The sequence below is a fragment of the Hetaerina americana genome, unplaced genomic scaffold, assembly GCF_022747635.1.
Source record: "Hetaerina americana unplaced genomic scaffold, ioHetAmer1.1.p SCAF_12, whole genome shotgun sequence".
In the NCBI taxonomy this organism is placed as follows: domain Eukaryota; kingdom Metazoa; phylum Arthropoda; class Insecta; order Odonata; family Calopterygidae; genus Hetaerina; species Hetaerina americana.
Genome location: NW_027286292.1, coordinates 14708710 through 14734937, shown reverse-complemented (window position 1 = coordinate 14734937; position 26228 = coordinate 14708710). Strand labels below are relative to the sequence as shown.

Here is a 26228-nt window from a genome sequence, read left to right as displayed (position 1 = left end):
TACTCCTCTTCCTAACTCTGCCCATCCAGGCTCTCCATCCCCCACTCGCAACTGAGCAGTCTGAAAGATGTGAAGGTTACTAATTATCCTCCTATCCCTCCAATCTATTCCTATTTCCTATCATATATTCATTAGTTTTTCCAATTAAATCTATCAAATGCCCTTTCGAAATCTGCAAAAAATGGAAATGCATGTTGACTGTTGAACTATTGACCCGGGGTAAGCGGGCCAGTACTCCAATGTTGGATGACCCCAGTTCGATTGCGAGGTAAGCCTCTCTGGGCAGCCTTACCTCCACCCAGGCTGTGTAATTTTTGGGTATCAGATCTTCCTGGGAAACCATAACCGACACAGGGAAAGGAACTGGCCCCCTACTCTGACGTGTGAATTTCACACGCCATATCTGCTTTATTCTGCCTTCCCCAACATCCCTGATTTTGTCCTTTGTATGTGTTCTTATTTCTTATACCTCTTTCCATGTGAATGAATATTATTATTATTATCAAGTAATCTACTGGTTACGGTAGGTTTTGGATGGACACAATGGCCAAATAAATATTTTGTTACTCCTAACAAAACAATATCCAGCAACCTACTCTACATCAAGTCCTTCTTCATCTCTGGGTACTTCTTTCCTCCCTTCATCCCATCCAACATCCCTATCCTGTTCCTGGCCTTCCCTTGTTTGCCTAACATTCTCCCCTCTATTACAGTCTTCAACATTCCACTGCCGGTCAATACCCCCTTCATCCACTTTTCCTGCCTCCATAGGATTTACCCCAACAAACCCCTCTCTTCGCCCACTATACCGAGTACTTCCTCATTTGTTTTCTTCTCTGTCCATTTCACCTTCTCCATTCTTCTCCACACCCACATTCCAAAAGCCTCCAGTTTACTTCTATCCTCCTGCTTCAATGACCACGTTTCCGCGCCGTACATAGCTATGCTCCATATCAAAGTTTTTAAGAGTCTTTTCTCAATACCCTTACTCAATGTCCCTCTCATCAACTCCCTCCTCCTTGTGAAAGCCTCTTTGCCTAGTGCAATTCTTCTCCTTACGTCCCTACTACTTTGACAATGTTGGTCCAAAACACTCAAACACTGACAAACTAAAGCTTAGTCATCAGCATACGTAACTGATTTTAAGTTTTCCCCTCAGACTCTCATTCTGGCCTCCAGTTCTTCCCATGACTCTTTAACCATATGCTCCACATACATGTTGAACAGCACCGGTGACAATGGACAACCCTGCCTTACACCTTTGCACAAATTTTTGGCCAAAAAACAACACACCAATGATGCAGCAGCCACCGTATTCCCCAGATTTGCCCCCTAATGACTTTTCTTGTTCCCGAAACGAAAGTTGCTCATGAAAGGACGACGCTACACTATGATTGACGAGATAAAGACTGCATCAAAGGAGAAGCTGAGTAAGATCACAAAAAATGATTTTTTGAAGTGTATCGAGGATTGGAAAAAACATTGGCACAAGTGTATAATATCTAATGGGGATTACTTTGAAGGGGAAAAAATAGACATTCATGAATAAATAAATAATTTTTGAAAAAACACAAAAGTTGCAATACTTCCGGGAATTGAACCTGGGCCCTTCGGTCAGTAGTCCGACGCTCTAGGGATCGAGATGGTGCGGGGGCTAACGTACTGGCTTCCCACCCTGAGGGCGCGGGTTCAAATCCCGGCGGTGTTGAATATTTTTCAGAGGTATCTCGATCCCTACTTGAGGTGCTTTGTGGAGGGCACTTTGAGTGAGTACGCCGTCCGTCGGATGGGACGTTAAACTGCGGACCCCTTGGCGCCTTTCGTAAAGAGCAGGCTAATGCCGACGCCGGGTTTCTCTCCACCCTTCATCCTTTCCTGTCCATCCCCTATGGCGCAAATGACCTTAGCTGTCGGTCGCCTCCCCTTAAAACTACTACTCCCGACGCTCTACCCCTGGGCTATTTTGACCCACATATATAAGTTGTGTATAATTGCCATGGAAGCTCTTTAAATTACTTGGATTGGAGGTAGGTTGTGAATAATTTTAGTGTATGCAGATAATTATATTCCTCTATGAATGAAAAAATGGTAAATGTATTTTCCAAATCCTCATCTTTCCTAGAAATCTATCCAACCATTCATCCAGTAACTGTCATTCTATCTAGACTCTTTCTTCATTCTCTAAATTCCCAAAAGACATTTGAAACCTTCACCTTATGCAAAACCTGCATCAAATGTGGCCACACTCATATCTTTATTGAAGAAATGTGAATAATTATGAAAAAGTCCAACTTTTGTCAACCGAAGACAATGTCTGGCAGAGCACTCCTCATAAAGTAAAACAATCATCAGCTATGTCTGAGAACTAATAATAATAAAGAAGCAAAGGAGCTGGTCTAGTAACATGGATAACATTAAACAGTGCTTTTAAACTGATTCCTGTCTCACATAGTCATTCACATGCTTTAAGTGAGCAATCATTGTCGTTAGCAGAAAAAAAAATTTCTATATACAAAAAAAGGAAATTGAGAGCTACAACTGAAAAATTGTCCAAAACAACTGCTGACCTCTCCCATGAAAAGAAGCCCTATGCGAAATAGGGGATTGTCGCAGAGAAAATTTCCAGTCCTGAACGTCTCCATCAGGTAAGAAGCCAGCTACAGCCATTGCTTGCGCCTGTGCCAACTTGAGACCACCTGCAATTCGGCTGAAACTCCGAGAGGAGGAGGTGGATCCCTGCACCCGTGTGCCTCCTTGCCAACCAATACAGCCGAGGCGGAAGGAGCCTCCGGCCTGAGGCATACGCCGAGGTGGAGGAGTTGGTGGGGTAAGTTCTGGACCATACTCATCCTGTGGGCTGCAAGGGGGATGCGGGTGGCAATTAGTGGGCTACTACACTTCAGAAAACTGTGAGTGTTAAATCGTTTGGTGGTGAAACACAGGAAGAGACTTGGAGAGTGAGTGCATGGTAGTAGTTATAACCCTCATGCTTTTATTAGTGAATTGAAAAATTTAAAGATTTTATTCTTACCATAATTTGGGTGAAGAAACTGCCCATCAGATTTTCTGAAATTTACACAAAAAAACTAAAGTAATATTTAAGATAAAAATAACTAAAGAATTGCAAGAATCTCAAGTCGCAGTTAGAAAGGTATTAAAAGATGCTTAATCAATTCAAGAAGTCCTCCCAGTTAAGTATTTTTCTTAATAAATGATGATTATGAAAAAGTTCATATTACAAAAGCAAAAATTTGTCAACAAAGTTTCAAGTATCTTGCTTGGAAAACAAGGAAAAATAAGAGTAAAGGTGGTGAAAAAAATGTTTATGGTAAACATCGGGCATGCTAAATAAAATAAAGAAACATGTACATTAGCTATTAAAATAAGTGAAGAGATAACTTACTCAATAATTTGATAGGGACTGTAAGATTTCTCTGGATCTCCATTGGACACCCGTAGAGGACGAAGTGGAATAGTTTCCTCTTCCTTAATGGCTGCAGGATCTTGCATGGATATCACACTAAAAGATGAAAAAGCACAATTTAAAAAAATTATTCATGAATAAATTAATGAAAATTAATTCAGAATATAATATGAAATGACCAAACTTTTTGTTTGTTTGTTTGAAAGTTTGCAATGTCATAATGAGAGGGATAACTGTTAATATGGCTACATAATACAGGGTGATTTATTTAAAAAAGGAAAACTATATGAATCCAAAGAAAATAAAAATATGTACGGAGAACTATGCACAGATTCTAATACCAAAATTCATAATTAATTGAAGCATTCTCACATTTTCAGATGAATAATATATAATTAGGCCATAATCTTAAGCAACAAGAGAGTGGTCTAACTATGCAGCAGATATAATTAAAATACATGCTATGTAAGCATCAAACAAATTTACCTTCCAAGTTGAGGCACAATGGCATTTTTCAAATTCCCAAGGTGATTCAAACCATCAACTACTTTTTGGGAGTTGTAAGGTAAGTAATCAATGGAATTTGTGGGTGACACCTGGCATAATGAGAAAAAACATTAATGTCATAAATGTGATAAAATTACAAGTGGCATTTTACTTTGCAAAAAATTCTGAAAAGACAATCACTGTACATGTTAAAATAAAAGTGCTAATTATTTAATTACACAGTGCAACTTCCTATTAAAAATATTCCGATTTTGAAGTATTCATGAAATTATTAGGCCATATGTACCTATATGAAATTAATGGCACATAATGTTTCAAATGGATTATCTTTCCATTTTGGAAAATTAATTTTTTAAATATGAAAAATCTAAAAATATTTAAAAAGCAAATTAATAGAGTATCCTTTTTTAATACATTTAACTGATAATTAGGGCACCTTATTTAATTTGGATTATCATTTCATACTTTTGAAAGTCAACACCAGGGCTAAACAGTGCAATATTTACTAGAATTGGCTATAAGTAAAACAAAGAAGCATATTACCATAGCATAGAGAGAGAATATTTTAATAGCATAATAATAAATATTGTAATTTAGTATGATGGTATAATTGAACTTTCCAAATAAATAATCAGATATTAATAGAATGAAAAAATATAATCTTTGCCTTTTCTGACAAAATTTGAATTTCAAAATCTACAAACTATATTATCAGAGGAATTAGTTATGCACATAGTTAATAATTACAACATTACCAAGTATTCCTACAAATGTTAAAAGTCAATGCTGCTAAGCAATACCAAATTACATACCTACTGCATAAACAAACCTTTTTATCTAATACATACTCCCTGGTGGTTAAAAAGGATTAAATATGTAAATTTATTTTATCCCTTTAGCAAGGAGAGAGTGCATCTGAAATTAAGTCAAAAGTTACTCATGCTTTTTTCTAAAACTGCAATTAAAGTCCATCAGCTGGTAAGCAAGCTGCAATATTTGTACACTCAATTAACAGTTTTTAAAGTGCAAATGGCTATGAAATAATGAATCTTGGAAAAAGAGGGGCAACTCTTTGTGATCGTAGCCAAACATTATATACAGTTGAGGCATTTATAATAATAAAATATATTTATTCATCCTATGTCAACATTAGCATAAAGTATAAGTCAAAAAAATACAAATTTATGTAGATATAAGCACAATACTTAAAACATACAATGGTCCCTAAAGTATAGTATCATACTTGTAATATCTTTAAGTCCTTTTATTTGTCACAAATTAAAAAATATAGGATAAATCAGGAAACACATACTGACATACAAATATGGGTCATTTTAAAGCTTTTTTGTTATTTTTAAAGAATTATTCATTACTATAGTAATTTTTTTACCTGTAAGAATGATTTTAACTTAGTTTTAAATTAACTGGTAGAATAGAATTTTTTTATATGCTTGGAGAGATGATTATAAAACACAATTACAAGTGCAAAGACCTCCCACCATATATTGATGTTGATAAATAACTGCTTAGCCTTGTGCATACTGGCATTTTTCATTTGGTAATAATAATGGTCTCTAATAAACAAGCTAATAAGGTAAGGTTAAAATTCTAAATAATTTTAAAAGAGGTTTGCAAGATTCTCCACTTGGCACTCTTGCCAGGAGTTGTACATGTTTTTAAGGAGGCTATTGGCCTTCTCGAGAAACCTCCAGAAAAAATGGAACAACAAATCAAATTACCCTGGGTTTGATTTTCCCTGGTTATAGGTTCGCTAGTGATTCCTAATCTTACTTCACCATTATGTTCCATTACATAGAATAAAATTTTTAACAATTCCATTGGACAAACTAAGTCCAAACTTAGGGATTGCCCAATCCTTTGGTGCATATCTAAAATTCCAAGGCCGATTAGGTCAAAGACCTGACGCAAATGATCCCAGAATTTATCCCACCTGGCAAAATGTGAAGCTGTTTCCTATCCTGTCATGCTTATTATGTATATTAGGCAATCGAAAAGTTAGGCACATTACATTTAGTATACAGATGATCATAAAAATTAAAACTTGACCAAATTCAATAAAAATGGGCAAACATTTTATGAAACGTAATAGCATAATTCTCTCTGTGAAAAACTAAACCTGCAACTTTTCACTCCATTTGACAAATATAAAATGCATTTCCACTGTATTCTCAGGAGATTTGTGTTAAGCTACATATGCTTTTAAAACTACAATTTATGCATAGCTTTTATTTAGGCTAAAACATCAAAATTTTCTACAGTAACTACTATCAAATGCTGGCATCTGGGTAACTTATCTACTGTTTAAGTATTCATGCCTATTACAAGGGAAAACATGCTGAAAAAGATTTAACTTTACACGTAAAATATGGATCAACTCAATACATGAATTTATTATTTGGATATTGGTTTCTTTGGCAACACAGGAAAGAAATGGGGCACCCTCATTGAGTTTGTGCGCTAAGCATTGAAACATAGCAATACCCACCAAATGTTTTATAGTTTTTTTGCATTCTGATATTATTCTTGACACTTGGTAACAAAAATTTTAGAGAATAATCTGTTAAATAAAATATTTTCTAAGCATGGAAAAAGAATTCTACTTAGAACATAAGCTGGGTTTCATAATCTTAGTATTAGTATGCTCTTAACTTAACACAGGTAGGCCTATTATAGAGAGATCAGCTCCCAAGCTGTGTGATTTTTTCAGGTACCAGATCTTCCTGGGAAACCATAGGAGCACAAGGAAAGGAACTGCCTCCCTACCCTGATGTGTGAATTTCAAATGCTGTCAGGCTTAGTACTGGGTGAACTTTACCATCACCTACCAAACCGACCTTTGGGTTGATTACTGTGTTTATGGCTTTACCGGGCTCTATAAAAAGTTAATGTGTAAAAATTGTGAAAATTAGTAGTGGCCTTAAAATGTATAATTGGATAAAAAGGGCAAGAACCCTACAGGGGCAGTATTTTTTATTAATATTAAGGAGTAAATAACCTTTCTTGTAGAAATGGAACAAATTTATCTCCACCTAGCTCTTAAGAATACATATCATTGATATCCTCAAACGGTGATCATTTGTAAGCTGTAGTCTTCAATGATTTAAAGATGAATATACTCCCTAAGGTTGGCTTTTAGGGTTGGAAGTAAAGCTCACTCTGAAATAAGCTAATGAAGGTGATATTCTCTGAATAACTTCGGGCATGGAGAGGGCAATCCCTTTTTGTGTTCCACTAATCAGTTTCTTATGACATTCTACTAAGTAGAAAATTACATCTCTTAGATTTTTAGATGGGGTTGTCCAAAAGCATTCCCCAAGATTTGAGCTTATTACTCTCTGCTTCAGTATTCAAACACTGCCTTCTGGGCTACTATACCATCCTGATTATTATGCATACTCTATGAAATACTACAAAGTAAAAATTATCATTTGAAGTAAAATCTATGCTTACACTTAAAAGGAGATTAGGCAATGGAAATGGAAAACTTGACACTAATGATTCCTTCAATTTGGTAAGTGTTAATATGTAGCTTTCCTCAGTTTTTAATGTCAAGACAGGAAGAAGACTTATTTTTTGTGAAACTTATATGGACCTTTCATGATGATGACAATCAGATAATTCCAACATAACTGCATGCAACGAAAGTTCAACCAATGATGGTTTTATCTTAAGTAACATCAAATATGGTTTGGTTTCTAAGACAAAATTTTCAAGCCGCACAACCAAGCAATAGTTATATGCTCTGATCAGGAGCAGTAATAAAAACCTTTTTTAAACATTACATTATTATGTAACACTACAAAGTGAATACCTAGACAAAGATAAGGGCATGATGGGTCCATTCCTTATCATTATATTCTTCATCTGACTAGCATTCCAAGGATTGAGATTTAGAAGACTGAGAAGAGAAACTTAGGTTATTTTTAATATGAAAAATGTTCATAGAAAAGTTGTATGCAAAACATTAATTTTGAGGGAAAATGTTTGCTTCTTTTTTGTTTCATCTACATGTGGTTTGCTCAACCGTAGCAAAAGAATGTATAATGGGAAAATCACTTCATACTTCTGACACCAAATCAATTTTTCCAGAACCTATTAAATTTTTCAAGGTTTTGAGAAATATCTGGCTTAATTTTTATCAACCCAAATAGTATGGTATTCCCCATTATATTTTCTTCGTTGTAGAATTGAAAATCAAGGAAAATTTGAGCATTACTGAATTTTTTAATAGACCTTCCCTGCTACAATGACTGTGCATAATTTTTAAGAAGAGCTCATATATCATCTAATCTAATCAACCTTCCAAAAAGCTCTAAAATGGAAATTATACTATGTATGGTCATCCATCATATATATATATATATATATATATATATATATATATATATATATATATATATATATATATATATATATATATATATATATAAATATAAATATATATATAAATATATATATAAATATATATATAATTATATATATAAATATATATAAATATATATATATAAATATATATATATATATATATATATATATATATATATACTGGCTGTAATTGTGGTCAAGTGGAAAGCACTTCAGCTTGAAAGGAGGATAAAATGGGAAAGAGGAGAAATCAGAGAAACCTGGTCCTGGCATTAGCTTGATATCAACGAGGAAACCAAGTCATTTGTTTCACATTTTCCATCCATAATATCCTGCTTTCAGGCAAAATAAAGAGTGAAATACCAAACCTAAGAATCACAATTCATAAGCTTATTTTTTTCAGTCGGATAGGTAGTGATGGGTCAATTCCATTCTCTGATTCCTCAATACTAAGAAAATAATTTGGATTGAGTGCTCCAAAACTTGAAAATCGATGCTGTGATGCATCTTAATGTGTATTTTGTTCTGATATTCACATACATTTTCTTCAAATCTTTCTTGTTACGACCTGAAACAAGCTTGTCAGCAATCTATCAAATGCCCAAAACCAAGGAAGCATTGGGATGGGTTCCAAATCCTGCTTCAAGTGTCTTGAAGTGCAGGCACATAACTCTGAAGCATTTGGTCCATGTAACAACTGCTTCCACCTATGGGCAGGCAAATTTAGCACAATTGATGCAATGCCACATGTCTGTAGCAGGGAATAATCAGTAGGGTTTCTAGAGAAGTTAACACAAAAATAGCAATGGCAACAAATTACATCATCTTGCATGCAGCTAAGAATTGGAATGTACCCTTTGTGATTCAGAGCACTAACATTTCCAACAATGGCTCATAGTTTTGCACTATGACACAATAAAAATGAATAGAAATCCATTTTGTTACTGTTTCCCAGAAAACAATGTTATGGTGGTGGCACTTTGCTTTCCTAAGCTGATGGATAACTTCTGAGGCACAAGGATCCCACTCAGCCATAGTTGCGGAAATGACTTGCACTTAAATTCCATGTGGGAAAAGTGCGTGCACTACATGCACTATGGCTATAAACTATAGCAATCTGATTTGAGCAACAATATATAATAGCATGACTTGAGCAGAAATCACCTCCTGTTGGTGTTGGAAAATGCAATGGAATGTTCAGATGCTGCCTGTTGAATTTGGCCTTCACATTTTTTCAGTTACTTCTCAGATATAGAAAGGATTCACATCAGCCTTGCCATATCAATACAAATTTACCCATTTTTCATTTCATTACATGCAAGGTCTGTTCAAAAAGAGATGAGACTCTTTGAATAAATAGTTGATAAACCTTTAATCATGCTTATCAACTTAAAAATACAGCCCTTGGCTACCAATACAATGCTCCTGATGTTTTTTCCAGCTTTCAAATGATGCCTTGAATGCTTCTTTCAGGATAGTTTTTAAGTCTGTGTTACCAATTTGTTGGATGTCTTCAATAGTTTCAAATCAGTGTCATTTCAAGGTGGACTTCAGCTTAGAAAATAGGAAAAAGTTTGCTGGAGCAAGATCTGGAGAGTAGGGCACTTGGGGGTTCATCGGTGAGCTGTTTTTGGCCAAGAACTTGGTAACAATCAATGATGTGTGCACTGGTGCTTTGTCGTGATGAAAGCACCAAGACTTGTTTTCCCACATTGATGGACTCTTCCGCAACGTAGCATGTCTTAAACCTTCTCATAACCTCTATATAGTGCTGCTCATTCTTTATTTGTCCAATGGGGACATAATAATGAAAAATCTATTACCAATCAAAGAAAACAATCAACATCACCTTCATGTTCGATCTCAACATCTAAGCTTTTTTGGTTTGTAAGGAAGATGGCCCATCTACTGTGAAGAATAGGCTTTGGTTTTTATATCATAACCATAAATTCAGCTTTCGTCACCTATGATGATTGTTTTTAAGAAGTTACGGTCATTGTTTGAATTATTGGACAGTTCTTGGCTGATGTCAAGACATTTTGCCTATGTTCATCCATTAACACTCATGGCACAAATTTGGACGCAACGCTCTGCATGCTCGTAATTTCTGTCAAAATGGTTAACACGATACAACACTAATGCCAACTTCATTGGTAATCTCCCTGGAACTTAACCTATGGTTTGCATGCACTCAACATTCACACTGTTAACGTGGGCATTGTTTGTTGTTTGTCAACTTCTTGGTTCTTCGAGGTTTGCCCTGATTGGAAGCATTTGCACAAATAAAACCACTGTGCTCAACACATAGATTCATTGCTGAATGCCTCATGAATCCCTGTATAAGTTTCAATTGCACTTTTCCTGAGGTTAAAACAAAATTCAATGCACTCAGGCTGCTTCTCCAATACCTTCATCCTTACTGACACAAGAATTTGTACAGCAAGCATGTGCAATCTCAGACAAGAATCGCTATTGCCCAGAGACAAGTTGAGAAGGGGCCATTAGCAATGTGCATAACTGATGTGCATAAAATGTGCATAACTGATGCTGTATTACCCTATTAATAATTATGTGAAATATTTTCTTCTTACAGATGAAACTTTGTCAGGCGGTTCTTTTATGAATTAAGATTCAAAATTTGAGAACCTAGCTTGGAATTGAAATTTGCAAAGTTTTTTACCAATCCATCACTAACAATCAAATATATTGGTCATGTATTTTTCCTAGAAATTAGTTTCATTGATTGTTTTATGGTTGGTTCTAAGAAGGAAAAAAGATTTAAAAAAAGGGGAGCCTGCATCCTTCCACTTCCAATTGCCAGCAGTTAATGATGTTAAAATTATTCAATGGAAGTAACTAGAAATGAATATATGCATCTGAATAACTAAAAGTTACTGAGGAGTCAAACTCCTGGAATGCCACCTGCTGATCCAATAATTTCTCGAATCCAGCTCCCCTGGCAGACAGAGGGATCCAGATGGCATGGATAATCAGACTAACAAGAGAAAATGGATGATTTCATGGGTATTAATAAAAAACATATACCAATGATTTAAAAAAAAGATTATCCAGGGAACTCTCACTCATTATACTGCAAGCATGAGGAATTATTAGGGCAAACATTTTGATCCAGGATATCATTTTTAATAACTTATGTTCAGAATTAATATCAATGGAATCACCATAAAGGCCTGTGTTTGCAGTAGGGAGTTTTTTCCTAGAATGTTCCTTGAATGCAGAAACAAGGCACTCCACAGCACCATAGTGCAACATGGGGATGAATAAGAATTACAAGAGTGGGGGAGGTTATGAAACCATCCATCATCAATTGGGAGCTAAAGTTAACAAAACCATTCCAGGATTGAATAAGAGTTTTTGGGTGGACTATTAAAGTGATTTAATCTAGTATCCCTAGAATACCAGGGCTTACTCAAAATATGACGCAAAAACATGTGTCTACATGCTCCATAATCCATAAATAGGCCATGCTCATTACATTAGGAGATGATTTCAGAACAGAGTTTACTAGCTAATTAGATTTAATTTTCAATAGGGACTCACAGAATCCAAATAATTTCATAATTTTCAAATGCCAATTAACTCAGAATAACAGGATTTCCAATCATCACTTCCAAACAAAACTGTTTTTTAATAAAATAGAATAAAATGATTCCAAATTGACCCCATACAACACTGGCTGTAAACTTGTTCATGAATTTTAATTTTCCAAATAGAATTGAAACCAATGACACATTTGCCACCATAAACTGGAAATACAGGGTTCGTCCGGAAAATAAGTGTACTGACTCCTGGGCTGGGCGCGCCGCTCCAGGCGCGCCCAGCACCGCTCTGACGGGCTGCGATTGGAGGGGGGTATGTTGGCAAGCGACGCTGAAAAAGGCAGTCGGCTCTGAGCTGTGGTGTAGTGAGGAGCTCTGTTAACGCGAACCTCCACGCTCGACCCACGTCACGGAACGCGATGCCGAAGTTTTTGGAGCAGCGTTATTCCATCAAATTTGCGGTAAAGCTTGGGAAATCGTCTACCGAAACTGTCGGTATGATTAACCAGGCTTACGGGGAGTCAGCCATGTCCAGAAACATGATCTTTCGGTGGCACAAGATGTTCGTGGAGGGCAGAGAAGAGGTCGACGACGAGTCTTCGAGAGGTTCCCGATGATGCCTTCGCGGGAGCGTTCCAGGAATTGGACCGCCGCTGGAACAAGTGTATCGACTCACAAGGGTCCTATTTTGAGGAATATTAGCTTAAGATATGTAAAAGTGTAATAAATTTTTTTTCCTGAGCTCAGTACACTTATTTTCCGGACGAACCCTGTATGCATTTTTCCTCATATGATAATTATTGAGTACAAATTAAACACTTTGATGGTATGCTTATTACATGGTCTGCATAGCTAGAAAACATGAAGGCCAAAAATGCTGAGCTTTTGATATTTAGAGCATCATAAACATGTGGTCATGATGGATCAGTAATGTTTGTCAAATAAATGGAACCAACTCATCAGAAAGCTTAAGTGCATTGGAACAAGAAGCACCTTGATTTTGGGTTTAGATTTTTCTCTGCACTATATTACATACTATTTGGATGGAATTAAGGGAGGTAGAAAGAGTGCAAAGCTAATAATGAATTACTGTAATTTGTTGCATAGAAATTTAAGTTTTTTGTGTCACATAAGTTAGGCGTTGCACATAGGGCCAAGGTCCATCTTAACCTACCACAACACTAATGCTAATAATAATGATAATGAATACTATACTATTAAATACATTTGTTAAAATTATTATGTTTCCAATTTAAATATATTAATAGAGAATCAAGTGTGGAAAGCAAAACTTATGGCTGATACTCAAACCAAAACTGTGTACACTTAAATACAAGTATGAAAACATTATGCTATTTGGTGTGTTGTAGCAGACGCCAAGCTTTAAGATAATTTAGTAATCCCTTATAAAGATCATATTAATTTTAAGCCACATAAATATTACTCAATACCCCATCCCAAACTCAATCATGTTCAATGTCGTATGTAATATCATATGCAGTACAAAATTATTAACTATATTAAGTGGATTTCTTCAATTCTATTACTGTACAGATTCATTGATAAATAGAGACTTTTTTCTGAGATAACTGTATTGCCATTACTTTGGGTACAGTTAAAATAAAAGGGGTTATAATCATCCAAATTCAGTGTTATATAATCCTTGTTGAGGAAACCTTAAGTTTCTCCTGCAATGGTGAATACTTCATCTTATATTTATAGGCATATGTGGAAGGTGTCCATTTTTATATAGTCAGTCAACAAACACACCTCCATAGCTACTACCCCATAGGAAGCCTTCACCATTGGAGGAAAAACCTTGGGTTTCTTAAACTAGGATGTGGGAAAATCACAAGTAGTTCACCCATATATTGTATGGACCATGAAGGTTTAACAATTTGTTAATACTTATTTAGCTAATTTAAGATCATAGTAACCATTTAGTAATATGAGATACATAGTTACATAAATAGGATGCAATGATATACACATATTAATAACACATATAAAAGTAAATTGAACGAAAGAAAATCATTACCTTTTTATGGAGATATAATGCTCCGTTTTCATTTTTAAACTATGTCATTATGGTGTCATTATTTTGTAAAAATAAAACATAAAATTATCATGATAATAGTTAACCTGATGTGAAATTCTTCTTTTTTGGAAAATGCAAATCATATTTACTTGAAAACTGTTGCAGTGCTACTGCTGCAGTTTAAATCTTATTATAGAATGTTCAAATGCTATCTTCCATTAATAATATGCAAATATCAACTGATAATCACCCTACATGAGTATGCCAGAAGAGTAACATTTTGCTGAGACATAAAATCACCACTTTTATGTTTCAGCCAAATTTATATATGCATCCGTTAGCAATTTCCTCAGTGCTTATGTATACTTAGTGGTGTAGGCAGTAAGGAACACTAAATAGTATCATTTTAACATGCTGTAAGTAAGATTATTCCTTAAAATATATGAGCAGACTCACTGTGGGTTTCAGATAAGACTATTGGTAGGTAAAAAACATATTTTGAAGCAACCAGACCCCTTAATCATTGAAATTTTTACTTCACTGTATATGCACATCTGAGAGAAGAAAATACACAGTAGAGAGTTTGAATTGACCCTGTTTTAATGTAGTAATTGAATCTTAAAATGATTCACATCTCTTGCATTACATCAGAAAATATTAACAATGAGACTAACAAGTTGCCAAGCATGACATCCTATACCATCAGAACCAAGCATGAAATACCAGTAACTTTGAATCGTCAATCATTTATGAAAGAGTATGATATTCCTTAGTCTTTATCATTCATATGCAACCATAAGAACACATCAGTGGACAAGTCTCCCCTAAACAACTCCAAGGGATGAAGTGCCCAAGAAACTCAAAGAGACTCCTAGAAAAAATAACCATTCTGAACTCTACAGTTTTCAACAAAGACTATATAATAGCTTTATCACCTTCATTCCTATTAGATTAAGAGAACCCATCAAGGAATCAGGTTCTCCTATTAAATTCAAGGGATGTAGAGGATTCTTAGAAAGATGCAAAAATTTTCTGAGTAAACATCTAACTACAGGGTGCGTTCAGAAAGTAATGCAGTTGAATTTTCTGCCCCGTTGCTATTGGTCAGAGTGGGATTGAACCACTTGGAGCGGGTGAGGGGGGATGCTAAGCTTTACTGCGAAGCTGGTCTCAGTGCTCTGCAAGCTGTGGAAGTATTCTGCTCCTAACGGTTCACTCATAACTATGATACCTTTGACCCTACAGAGTCATGAAGGGAAAATGTATCTAGTAACATAAAGTATCCCCAGGATAGATTAAATTACAAAATATCCTTGTCATGGCTTAAGCTGAAGTTCTCTGCAGCCTTGTTCCCTTGATGATAGTTAGCTTGATTCAAGCTTGCATGTACGCATGTTATGTCAATCTTTTTCTTAAGCGTGCTGATTTGCTATGAAAAACTTCTCAAGTCTGATTCAAGCATAATTTGTTGTAAAAACTACTAGGTTGTTATACTGCACCACTTCAACTACACTCCAGGTAATATATGTAGAATGACCTCACAGGTTTTTAAAATAAGAAACTGGGTGCACAAAGTGTGTTATGCCATACTTTAAATGATGTCGAATCATCATAAGTTTAGATTAAGCCACATGATGATTTTAAACAGCAGGAGGCATTAAAAACAAAACAACTGAAAAATGACCCATCAATGAATGTTGGATCTGTGGTTGACTTTCAATAAAGATACTATTTTGAACTCCTATCCATGAACTGCTGGAAATAAGTGGTAAGGGGGAGTGGGAGACTGGAGCCTTATAAAAGTGCCAAGGTGGGCAAGAGTGACAGAAAAACATCATACATTTTCAAATACTAATTAAAGATATAGTTAATGTGAAAATGCTCTGCTCAAAGACTATAGCCGATCAGAAATAAAAAAGTGAACATCTTATGTATGTGTGGGGCAGCATTTAAGTGTCAAGCAAGAAAAAAGTGATTTACAATAATGCCAAAAGGAAAGCTTAACAGAAGAAGGACAGTGAAAGAGTGAAAAACAAACAAATTAATACTAAATAAATAGATGATCCAGAATACCCATGATTAAGTTTCCTCACTATGAGTATATTAACCATACTATTTTCATCTTATATTTTCACAACAGAGAATTACGATCACCCCTATAGATCCTAAGTATCCTTTATTCAAAATTTTAAGAGATGACAACAGATACACTTTAGGCAATCGCATGAATTATAAATCCATCATGCATTTACACTAATTAACTTCACTACATTATTTAAGCAATGAAATCAGACTGCAATGAATTTGGGACATCTAGCAAGAATCATCTTTCATCAAAGATGAAAAAACATGGATTTAATTCATGCAGTTATTTGAGGCAAAAAAGATGTTGTGCTTCCCAGCAATGAAAAGCTAAACGTGAACCATCACTGGCATGTAAGGTATTTTAAAACTGTTTTGAGCGCAAAGTGTATTAAAAAAAAGCCTTTGTAGCCAACTTCATAATAAAAGAAAACAAATTCAAAGAATAGAGAAAAATTAATCAGTAAAGTACAGAAACATTATAAATAAGCTCTACAGAAACTGGTGTGCATACACTTAACGGAAAAAACAAATGCTATTGGGTCGTACCGTATGAGTGTGATGTAATATGAATCTGATTGTTAGACATTAATACTATTGAAAATTTTCTTATTAAATAGCATAGTAGAATTTCTCTATTTCATTATGCATTCATCACAATGTGAACGTTAGAGCAAACAGAACAGGATATTAATTATGACAATACTCTTCTGGATGAATGTATACAACAATAATAATAGCATCGAGCTCTTAGTATTTCCAAAAATTTGCAAAGGTACATATTTTAAAGTCCTTCTTTTTTAGTAAAGAAGTACATTGAATAAGAACATAAATGAATTTTCTCTTCTTTGCAATTGGAGCAACATAAAATACCACACTCATACAAATAATCTATCACCTGTTATCAATAAAAATAAATGCATGAAATTTGCTATTATGCAAAAAAATCATACATGCTACTAAATCATGCCCAGAACACCAAGTATACCTTTCTAAGATTTCTTCCAGGAAGTTCCAAGTGATTCATCTGTAAGAAAGGAATCATATCTTCTACAAGAACATGATATTTGAATGAGATATGTTAATGATGATGTGATGTGAGTTAAGCTAACAGGTAAAAAACCAAGTATCAAACATATTTCTAAAATTAAAATTAATATTCTTTCTAGCATAAACAATTGAAAATATGATAGTATTTCAAGTATGTACAAAGTACAGAGAAATATTTCAAAGTATTTAAGTAAGAAATGTGATAAAAATTTATAAAATCAGTTGGCAGTGTTTAACACACATCTTGTAATCATGCAAAAGACAGTGTATAAATTGTTCATGGTTGTATACATGATAGAAACAGGATTAAGAGGCAATGAATCACCCTTTAATCAAGGGTCATTTCACTGAATGAGGAGAACTGAAAGGCAGACATGTTTCTTGGATTCAAATTGAAGTTTTGCATTCTAATTGCCCTCACAGAGTGATAGTGTACTGGGGTGGAAATCTATGGCGAATTAAAGACTGATGCCATGCTATTGCACTTTCATAACTATCATTAGATTGTATCACTGAAATAAACATACCAATGTCTCTTAACATCAATTTTATTCAGTACAACTAGCTTCGACGCATTGGTGTCATCTTCAGTTACATAGTTCAGAACTCTGTACCTGAGGATGATGCCGATATGTCGAAACTAGTTGTACCAAATCAAATTGAGTGGAAAGATATATTGGTATTTTTACTTCAGTGATTACGGATTTCCACAAAGTTAAGCCTGAAAAGATCGAATATATTAGATAGTATATTTTCAAGAATTTAATGGTAAGGACTACAAACAATTAAGTTGCTACAGTATAATAAGCCCATATTATTAAGCAAATAAATGCCAATTCTCACATTTATTAATAAATTTCTTGCATGGTTATCAAGGTTCCTTTTTAATACATGAGCATTAATATCATAACTTTAAGAGTAAGAGCCCAGTTAACTTTGGATAGTAATTTAGTGCTTTTAGGATATTCTGGCTTTTGCGCAAATGTTGGAAGGATTATTTGTATTAGGAAAATGAGTCAAAAAATCAGGAAAAATCAAGCCAAATAAAGAGTAATATTCTAGTTTTCATGGAATACTTTGGAGACACCCATTTAATCTTTAAAAATTTCCCAATTTGGACAAATGCCAAAATAGTTCACTTGAGCACAATCTAAAGCTATGAAATGGTGTCATATTCATTTCTTTACCAAAATCTGTCCATGAGAGCATATTAGCAATAAAGGCTAATTTACATGTTCACAAAAAATAAGATTTTGAAATCCATAAACTTTGATAATGGGTATATTTTGATGAATTTATGATGATTTCCATGGTTTCAAATTTCAAAAGACTATTCTTATACTCATACCATTTTCCCTATGCCATTGAAGAAGTTATAAGCTACATAATGCTGCAAATTTTCTCCCGAGGATGTAATAATGCAATACCACCCAATTACTAGAAACCTGAAATGCTAGCTATATTGTTTGGTGGCTTACCCTATCAGCATAAGACACCAATAATACCCTGATTTTATTTTGAAACCTTTCAACTCGCCAAAATCAAATTGGATAAAAATCAGAGAAGTCATTGAATCCAAGATTGAGTTTTAGATTAATGATATGGTCAATACATGATCCATATCTTGTTTAGTAATGACCCCTATTCAGGCATGTTGATACTTATACCTCTAATGTACTCATATTTACTGGTGGGCTATAAATTCTAGGCATTATCCAAGTTCAAAGGCTAGATATTTTATCTAAAAATATCCCTCAAATGCTATCTTCTCTGAACAACAATGAATGAATATCAAAAATGACCAACAAATAGATGAGACCAATATTAGTGAACATTCATTAATTCAAAATCCAGCGTACCAGCTATTGAGGTACCTACTACAATTTTACAATGTACTACTGATATGATTATCCAGACATAGAATCCACTCAGGAACTCAATAATGAGTTGGAATGGCCAATTGAAAATAAGAGTAGCTGAGCGATTAATCACTGACAGTAATTACCTAATATTGGCCATGACTGATATATTTCTTACTCTTAAAAAATAGATATGTGAAAATATTTCAATATATTTTACTGTTTAAATTATTTATAAAGTGACTTATTTGAACATGAACTGGACTCTGTACCTAATGAAGTTTGTCGCTGCAATGAGAAAAGATATAAAGGAAGATATAATGCAGGGATTTTATTAATGCCATTCAATTGCTATATATTGTATGCAGAGCTTGGAAACATACCAACCAATAATGGATAACATTTTACATATCTTAAGAACTTTTCCAGACTTTTGGATTAGTAGGGCATAACTACAGGAGAAAAGTACCTTCCAAATTTGTGTACTACATGCACCCATGTAAGACATACAGTCCATTTTAAACATTGAATGAAAGGAAAAATCTAAAACAGGCATTGACAATAAAAAGAAGTTTTAATGGAAGAGAATAATTTCTTTTCATAGTTTTGTAACTACTACAGAATTTTCCGGGGAAAGTATGTCATCTCACGAATAAAATGATAATACTGAAAATGAACTATGAAAAACGAATTTATTGTCACAGTCCAATCCATATTAAAATTACCTTGTAGTAAAAAAATGAAACATAGTTTATTAATGACCTATATCAAGATTGAAGCAGAAAATCTAATAAAAAAATTTAAGGTGGATATTTTTTTTAATTAACCTTAAATGTTCATCTCTTATGCTATTGCTCTCACTGATGGAACTATCATTTAATGTAAAAGAGTTTAAAAACTTTTTCAAAAATTTATTTGAGAAAGTATACCTGTCTCTGGAAGTCTGTCTGGTAAATATTTTCAAAACCTTAGGTATTTCGTGTCACAGAAACAATGAGAAAAATATTATCTCTTGAAAGACATAATGATGAGAATTAGAGAAAATGAAATATGTAGCTTGGGGAAGGGGGATCTTAGAGAGTGCAAGATAGTGCTAGATGCATTGAACAGGAGCAAGAATTTTTATTCCCCCATTAGCATTTATTGTGTTTCTCAACCGAAGAGTTTAGAGGAGGGGAAGCTAGAAAAATGACTCGTTCATCTTACGGTGACTTTGAAAAAGGACTGATAACAGAGGAACGTGAACTCATGCAAGACCCTGTCTCTTGACAGTGATTTTATTGATTTAAAGATGCAAGAGGTAAACATTTTTATAAAATATATCAAAGTACTCATAATGTTCATTGCTATGTATACCATTACTGAAAAAAGATCTCAGAAAAAGAAATTACAAAATACTTGACAATGGCAAAATGGAATGAGCAATTTCTTAAAAATGTGGAAAATGTTGAAAAATCTTTTGGGCTAAACTTTTAGAAGCCCATATAATGTAAATTTTGCAGGGCACCTTCCCATGAATAGTAGCTAAGCATCTTACTTGCTGTTATTAATGTTTCTGATTGCTAGGGACCTGATAGACTAGTTCAAACTTCTTTTATTTTGGACATCCAGGAATAAATTCCAAAAAATGTTTCTTAAATATCTCACATGGTATTTATTACTGCAGGCTTCCATTTATTTAATATTTAGCATTTAGGTTTTTTGGAGTTTAAGGGACTGTACCACCATAGTCAACAATAATAGATGATAGACTTGAACACACTGTTCGGCAATAGTTTTGTGTTCAAACAAAAATGTTAATCAGAGGAATTTTTTCAAATTATTCATTTAAGCATGGGAAAATACAGGTATGATGACCTTTTTTGAAATGAAAACATACTTTTATGGATTGGGAACATTAAAACCAATAGTTAACACTTAACAATTGGCAACAAAAAGTTAAATATTTCCTTCCAATTAACAATTAATCATCCATTTGATGAAAAATATGACCAGTATTAAAAGCTGTAAGAGAAATGACTCCCTGGAGATAGAAAATTATTAATAACTAGCCATTAAATTAACTAATTATCTTGGCTTCTTAAATGCCTTTACTGAATTATCTTCATCAATGATAGCTTAGTTTTTTTACATGTTATCCCTATTTGGAAGTCATTAAATGACAACACTGCTTAGCTTGCTTCATCAAACCTTCTTGGAAAATATTTTATTAACCCAAAGCATTCAGAATAATTCAACCAGATACGCAAATATGGTTTATCTCTTTGTTTGTCAATTAATAAGATTATTCAATTATATAAAACTTATGGGAGTTCATGCAATGCATTTTAGTTCAGATATAGGATAAACTGTACACTCTATGGAGTTGATACAGATTTCACCTACACTTTTTAACCTTTAGATTATATTTAGTTCATAGCGACACAGAGGTATAGCGTGTGTGTTTTCCATCTTTCATCAGCATGGTTCAATGCAGAGCTATCACTGCTCAGTGCCCTCATGCCATTCTCTTGTAGAATCATAACTGATAATACCTTCTATTAGTGCTGAGAAAACTTTGGTAGAGCACAGGATTGTTCGGATTAAAAAGAATCTTCCATCATATGGATTGGATGTACATTTTATATGCTTTTAAAATATGTAATATGTAAGAAAAAATTACAGTTTTTTAAGAATATGGCCCAGAATTGCATATCAAGGTGTCATTAGTCAAGCATCGCAATTAGATCATCTAGTCACCTTTGAATCAAAGATGGTTTCACAGAGAAGGGTGCAGAAATTTAACTAAATAATTCATGATATGAATTAGAGAAAATATGAAGAGCCTTAAAACATATCTTGACACCAATCATTACAATCCTAAAGAAATAAATAAAATACTTTAGTACAATATTCTGGCATTTTCCAGTTTCTCAAGCTAGCACAATGATATATTGCTGTTGTATATCATTGGGCTGAACAAATTCAATAAATAAAAGAGAATGCATAAATATTGCATGCAACCTAGCACTGATTAAAAGAGTAATTTTACAAATTTGAAAAACTTTTGCAGATATAAGTTATTTTAACTTTCACCATTTTTTATAAAAGAAGGAATAAGAGAACTATTTTCCTTATCGCTTCATTTACCAACATACAGTATTCACATGGACCTATTCATATAAAATTTGTGACTTAATAATTCATTTCCAATCAAAAATAGCTTCCTCCAAGAATTAAAACATATAAGTCATGAATTATAGGAAATACTGCAAATAGTTACATGGTACCTATGTTCCAAAATATATCTGATGATCTAAGAGAGTATGTGGAAATTATATGCTAGGAAAGTCCTAAGATGTATTTACATGAGAGCAAATACTCAATTTTGAAAGAAAAAACATTTCAAACCCAAACAAATTCCAATCTTTAGTTTCATCATGTACTACCATGTACAAGTATTACATTCCAAAAATGTCTTTGACTTTGCGAAAAGTAAAAGGATAAATATCACTATTCATTTCACCACCTTTAGGATTTGATTATATGATTTTAGATTATTATTCTAAGCAATAAGTCCAATTCATTGAAACTTTATCATGGTAGGCAGTGACATGAACACAGTGCATAGTTAAAACATAAACTTCATCTTAAGATAGGGATACAACATAAGGAAGTCACCTAATTAATATATTAAAATTTACATTTGCACCAAAATAATCATTTATAAAAATATTTCAGAATTATATTAACTAGCTGGTAGTGGGATAAGACTATGGTGAAACCAAGGGAGCTTTGGAGGTTTTCTGCATGTGCAGCATTCTGTTGCTCAATTTTTTTCCCCTTTTGCTGCAGCAAACATCCTCCCTTCCCTCCCTTCCCTCATCCTCCCTTCTTATATAATAGAATTTAATTTTTATAATAGAATCCTAATTTGTATATACACTGAACTAATGAAATATAACATGTTCCACAATTAACTCCACATTTTAGGCACTTTTATACAGTAATCCTCAGAATAAGTTTCAGGTAATATGTGTAATATGAGAAAAATTAAATAAACCCCACTTTAAAATTATCTTATTCTTCTGACTCTTAATGATTGTAGCATCCGAACACTAGACACATCATCAAATTATATCAATTAATGGGTAGCTTATAACTTACTGAACACTATAAAATCCTTTACAGGGCGATATAAATCATAATCGAATTCCATAGCTTTCATGTTAAACTTTGAGAAAAGGACATCCAATCAAAATTAGCAGGTCTGAACACCTTGGCAAGCCTAAGATAAGCTTATATCAAAAAGGCCATTCTGCAGTAATAGAAGCAATCGTTTCCATTCAGGGACTCTTAAAAATTTTAGGTATGTCATCTATTGTCAAATTTGCACATAACATAATGTAATTGACAATCCACAATCTGCATGAGTTCACATCTGATGTATCAACATCAGCAGTAGAAAATCTATTTTTGGACATATCTCAATGAAATATTTGTCAACAAGCACTTCTTTCTTGTAATTGCTCTTGCTTAATTTGAATGGATGTATTTGCTATTTAATTACAATAGATGGAAATCAAAATTTTACTGTTTTCCTATTGAGATTGAGAGCAATATTTGGGAGATAAATAAATGGTTAAATGTGAAAGTAAAAACACACAAGACATAGTAAAACATTTTTTTCTATCAAGGAATTTGATTAGGTTCTGGAGTTATAATGTTGTATAATTATGATAAATTATTAAGGTTTTAAGTGATTTAATGGGTTTTCAGTCACCATTTTTCATAAAAAATGGCTGGCCTGAGGCTCAATCAGGAAGGATTTTTTTCCAATGTTCTAGGAATCAACATTTACAGTTCCCACCTTTTCATGAAGTTCTCATGGACTGAGATCCAAAAAAATATAATTACTTTAATATTAGCTTAACCACATTTACTGTGACTAGTTTTAAATGGTATTAGCTCTCACCCCAATCCCTATACATGATTCTGACACCTCACTTGTTATGACTATTTAATTATGTTCATTTCATTGCAAGCATGTTACACTGCCTCTTACCAAATTGGCATAGAAAAATATTAAAATATTTTCATTCAAAATAATGGCTGCAGAGGTGTACTTGATTTAAAATGATTTCTATTGCTATTATTAAAGCCCAAGGAGCAGAACTGCAATTCACCTCAGAAGTATGCATTCTAATCAAAGAATTGACATGCCTATTTTGGATTAGGTACTATGGAAGTCTATTATTTAATACTATGTAGTTTAAATAAATTAAATAACTTAAATCATTTACATAGTGTAAATTACCGGTAATATAGGACTATATATTTTACAGTCAAGTCATGGAATGCAGGGCACACTAATTTTATGGTTTCAACGTTCAATAAAGAATATAGAGTCACCTTCTGTTACACTTAACGGCCTGAGAGCAATTCTGATTAGTACAAGTTTACTGTACATATATACATACTTTATGTGCATTCACACATGCACACATGTAAACACCAAAAAATAAGGTAGTGATAGCTAAGGTGCAAATATTTATTTCTTCAGTTGGTAATACTGAAAGTGAGTGCAAACATTCACTAAACCCCACTATAGTGTTAAACAATGACTCTGATCTTTCTGTAATGGTTCCCTCTGATAGTTTAAAAAAATGTTTGAAAGTACCAAAAAAAATTGAATTTTTAGAACAAATTATTAACAAAAGCATAATTTCAAGAAAGATATATATTTTGAAAATTAGTGTTCTACGGTTACCTTTGTCTGGGTTGCAGTGACTTTTAAAGATCGAGCTCTATGAAATCCACTGTGACCTCTTCTCATTGACGACCATACACTTCCAAACAAAGAGTGGTTACGCTGCAAATATAAAAACACAATTAGGAAATGAGATACAATGGATTTTTCAAATCACCCATTGAAATTATCATGGGTGGCAAATTATTATACCTCGGTGAATTATATTCAGTTTTAGTTTAGTAAAGCTCCACAATATAAACATATGTTCATGAATGAAAAAAATTATTGGGAATTGTGATACTTATGATTAAACTCTTGGTTCTATTATTAATATGATTGGAGTTGATTTGATCAAGGCATTTTATTTTGCATGCATTTTGTTAATGTTTTGTTTGCCTTTTATGGATAATTTATCTTTGTTTTGGACTTCACATTAGATTTGAGAGATGGTTGAGGCTGATAGTCAGTGGAAATCTATTTGTAAAGTATGAAGAAAGAATCAAAGACTTTGCATTTCCACAGGGAAGTATTGCCGACTAGTTTTGCTATACTGTAGCATCATCTGCTACACTGTACGAAAACTAGTCGACAACAATAAATTATTTCCTGTGGAAATGTAAAGTCTTTAATTCTTTCATCGTGCTTAAAATTAGGTATTTATTTTAAATGCCATTTGTGGAATAAATGTATATAAAATCAGTTTTAATAACTAATTCAATGTTTCATGTGACCCAAAAGTAGCAACCTGATAGATTACAAGGCACAGAGTGCATTATGGGTAGTGTAGTAGTGATCAGAAGTCAATCATTAAAGAAATAATTATTCTTACTAGTAGTCTGCTATTTGAGGTTTTGGATGGACACAGAAATAATATTGATACTATATTAAACTACTACTAAATTCAAACTACTACTACAACAACATTACTATTTGACTACACTAAACTGTTCTTCAATTCTGTATACTATCAAATTCCCTTCAACCAATCTACCAGGTCTGTCCATTTCCTCCCACTACCTTGCCTGTCTAATGTTTTCCCATCTATCACAGTCTTCACAATTTCACTGCCAATAAAAATTCTCACCACCCGTCTTTGCATGCATTATTGATTTGCATGCACTATTATTAAGCCTTATGGTTTGAAATCGATCATCCCTATTCACACCCACATCTCAAAAGCCTCCATTCTATACCTACCATATTGTGTCAACAACCATATTTCCATGCCATTCAAAACCAGGTTTAATATTAAAGTTTTTACAAGTTTCTTCCTAAAATCGCTAAAATTAATTGCTTTCTTCTTGCAAAAGCCTCTTTGCCGATCAAAATTCCTCTCCTGACATCCCAAGTAGTTTGATCATCATAGTCCAAAACAATGCCAAAAAAGGTAAACTTCAGCACCTGCTCTAGTTTTCTCCCTCCTATTTTAATGCTTAACTTAGCCTTCCTACTCCTTGAAAACCTCATAATCTTTGCTTTGTTCACATTGATCTTCATCCCATACCAATGACACTGATTTTCAAATGTACTCAGCAATGATAGTAACTCCTTAAAGCTGATTGCATACACAACGTTTGATCATCTGCAAACC

The 26228-nt window shown here is 33.7% G+C and overlaps 1 protein-coding gene across 12 annotated transcripts in view; it reads right to left on the bottom strand.

Annotated features, from left to right (window-relative positions):
- Ca-alpha1D (Ca[2+]-channel protein alpha[[1]] subunit D) overlaps window positions 1-26228 on the bottom strand; it is a 391248-nt gene that overhangs the window by 29259 nt on the left and 335761 nt on the right. For 7 of the 12 annotated variants that reach the window (XM_071582710.1, XM_071582702.1, XM_071582708.1 and 4 more), the window contains 5 exons: window positions 24656-24757; window positions 16986-17024; window positions 3911-4020; window positions 3404-3520; window positions 2568-2857 (listed from right to left, as the gene is read on the bottom strand). In XM_071582710.1, coding sequence (XP_071438811.1) covers window positions 2568-2857; window positions 3404-3520; window positions 3911-4020; window positions 16986-17024; window positions 24656-24757 — 658 coding nt within the window. Of the gene's footprint in view, window positions 1-2567; window positions 2858-3031; window positions 3067-3403; window positions 3521-3910; window positions 4021-16985; window positions 17025-24655; window positions 24758-26228 lie in introns of all 12 variants that reach the window. The other 5 variants (XM_071582705.1, XM_071582707.1, XM_071582709.1 and 2 more) reach the window with 2 other exon arrangements.